The sequence below is a fragment of the Neomonachus schauinslandi genome, chromosome 9 (assembly GCF_002201575.2).
Source record: "Neomonachus schauinslandi chromosome 9, ASM220157v2, whole genome shotgun sequence".
NCBI classification, from domain to species: Eukaryota; Metazoa; Chordata; class Mammalia; order Carnivora; family Phocidae; genus Neomonachus; species Neomonachus schauinslandi.
Window position 1 is genome coordinate 109,273,121 of NC_058411.1, and position 1,581 is coordinate 109,274,701.

General features: G+C 49.5%; 1 protein-coding gene across 1 annotated transcript in view; it reads left to right on the top strand.

Annotated features, from left to right (window-relative positions):
* The first annotated feature begins 296 nt into the window (after positions 1 to 296).
* The window catches only part of THSD4 (thrombospondin type 1 domain containing 4), a 200,060-nt gene continuing 198,775 nt past the window's right edge, over positions 297 to 1,581 (top strand). The window contains exon 1 of the mRNA XM_021693931.1: positions 297 to 368. Coding sequence (XP_021549606.1) covers positions 297 to 368 — 72 coding nt within the window. The remainder of the gene's footprint in view (positions 369 to 1,581) is intronic.

Genomic DNA, 1,581 nt, shown 5'->3' on the forward strand with positions numbered 1-1,581 from the left:
CTTCTGTCCCTCCCCTTTCTGCTTTCTGTTCAAGGCAGCCCCCCAGCTCCCAGCTGGCTCCTGTCCCCTCCCCCAGCCGGGAGAAGTTATTACATGAAGAGATCAGCTTACCAGTTTTCTTCAGAGCAGAGGCTGAGCTCGGAGCTCCGGGTAGTACCGTGAGGGAGAGCAGAGGGAACCAGCGCGGTGCCTAGCGGAACTCCAGGGCTGGAATCCCGAGACACAAGTGCATCTGCTAGCTGTTAGCACTTGGCAGACGGAGTTCTCCTCTAGGGTAGTTCTAACTTTGGGTAATAATGTTTGTCAGCTACCTGATATTAACATTGCTCCACGTTCAAACAGCAGTGTTAGCAAGACCTGGGGGAGAGGTAAGCCAAATAAAATATCTTGTCAGAAGTTGTATTTTTGTCAGCACTATATTTCCTTTTCTATCTACCAAGAGGGATCAGGGAACGGGTTTTTTTATGGTGCGCGAAGAGTAATGCTTTATATTGTGTTTTCAGGCTTGCTTTGCCTTTTCTTACAGAAAGACTTCTTTTCTTCTTGAAGAACCCCGTCATTTCTAAAAGCTCATTCTGAGGTTGTCTGTACAGTTGCCACACTGGGGAGTTGGCATGGCCTCGGTGACAGATGCCTGGAGCGTGCACATTTCTCCTTCTGCCATTGCAGAAAAATAAATGTGCATGTCAGATTCCGATAGGGACTGTTACCTTTTGAAAATTTTTCTCCAGTGTTGCAGAGAGGATACGCATGCTAGAGGAAATGCTTTTCTTTACTGCTTTTGCATCACATTTTCCTCCCTTTTGCTTTGATGTGCTTGGAAAAATCTGTGTTTAACTTTGGATCATAGGTTTGTAGCGGGATGGTGATACATGACAGGGCTAGAATATGCCCAGAGCTACTAAGGCAGGGAGGCATGTTTAAGGCCCTCGAGGGTGATTTATTCTTATAGGTCTAGCTCATATGTTTGCTGGATACATTTCTGAACATCATAGATGCCCTGGGAGCCAGGTCTTGATGCAGGCAAAGAGACTGGAAGGGGGGACCATGTGGTCTGGAGAGGAAGCACTTAGGTGTATCCACCCTCACCTGCAAATAAGGCTGCAACAAATTTGCCTCATCCGCTCCTTGTACTCTTTATTCTGATGAAAGATCTCAAAGACTGAGGCCCGAGTAATGAATGGAAGAACAGTCTCTTTCTGGAATCCATCTTCCTCTTGAAAAGCCAAGTGAAAAGACTGTCTCCTAAAAAGGCCAGGGACCACATCACAGCTTTGCCTTTTGTTAGCATTGTCAGGACAGAGCAGGCTCTGAAAGCTTCACGTAATGACTTTCCCTTCTCCGTGAGTGGAAGCAAGAGCATGCTCCCAAAGCCCGGCTGCAGGGCTAGCCGTGGGTTCAAAAGAGACATGTGGCTCCGAGGTGTGCAGCAACGGGTCATTTGCTTCAGGCTTTGAGCCTATTAGTTACCCGTGTCCTCTGCTCTGCAGATATTCTCTGGGCCTGGGGTGGAGGCGTGGGGGGGGGTGGAGGGGTGTGGCCAGGGCCGGGGGGGGGGGGGCGGGGGGTAGGGGGGGAGGG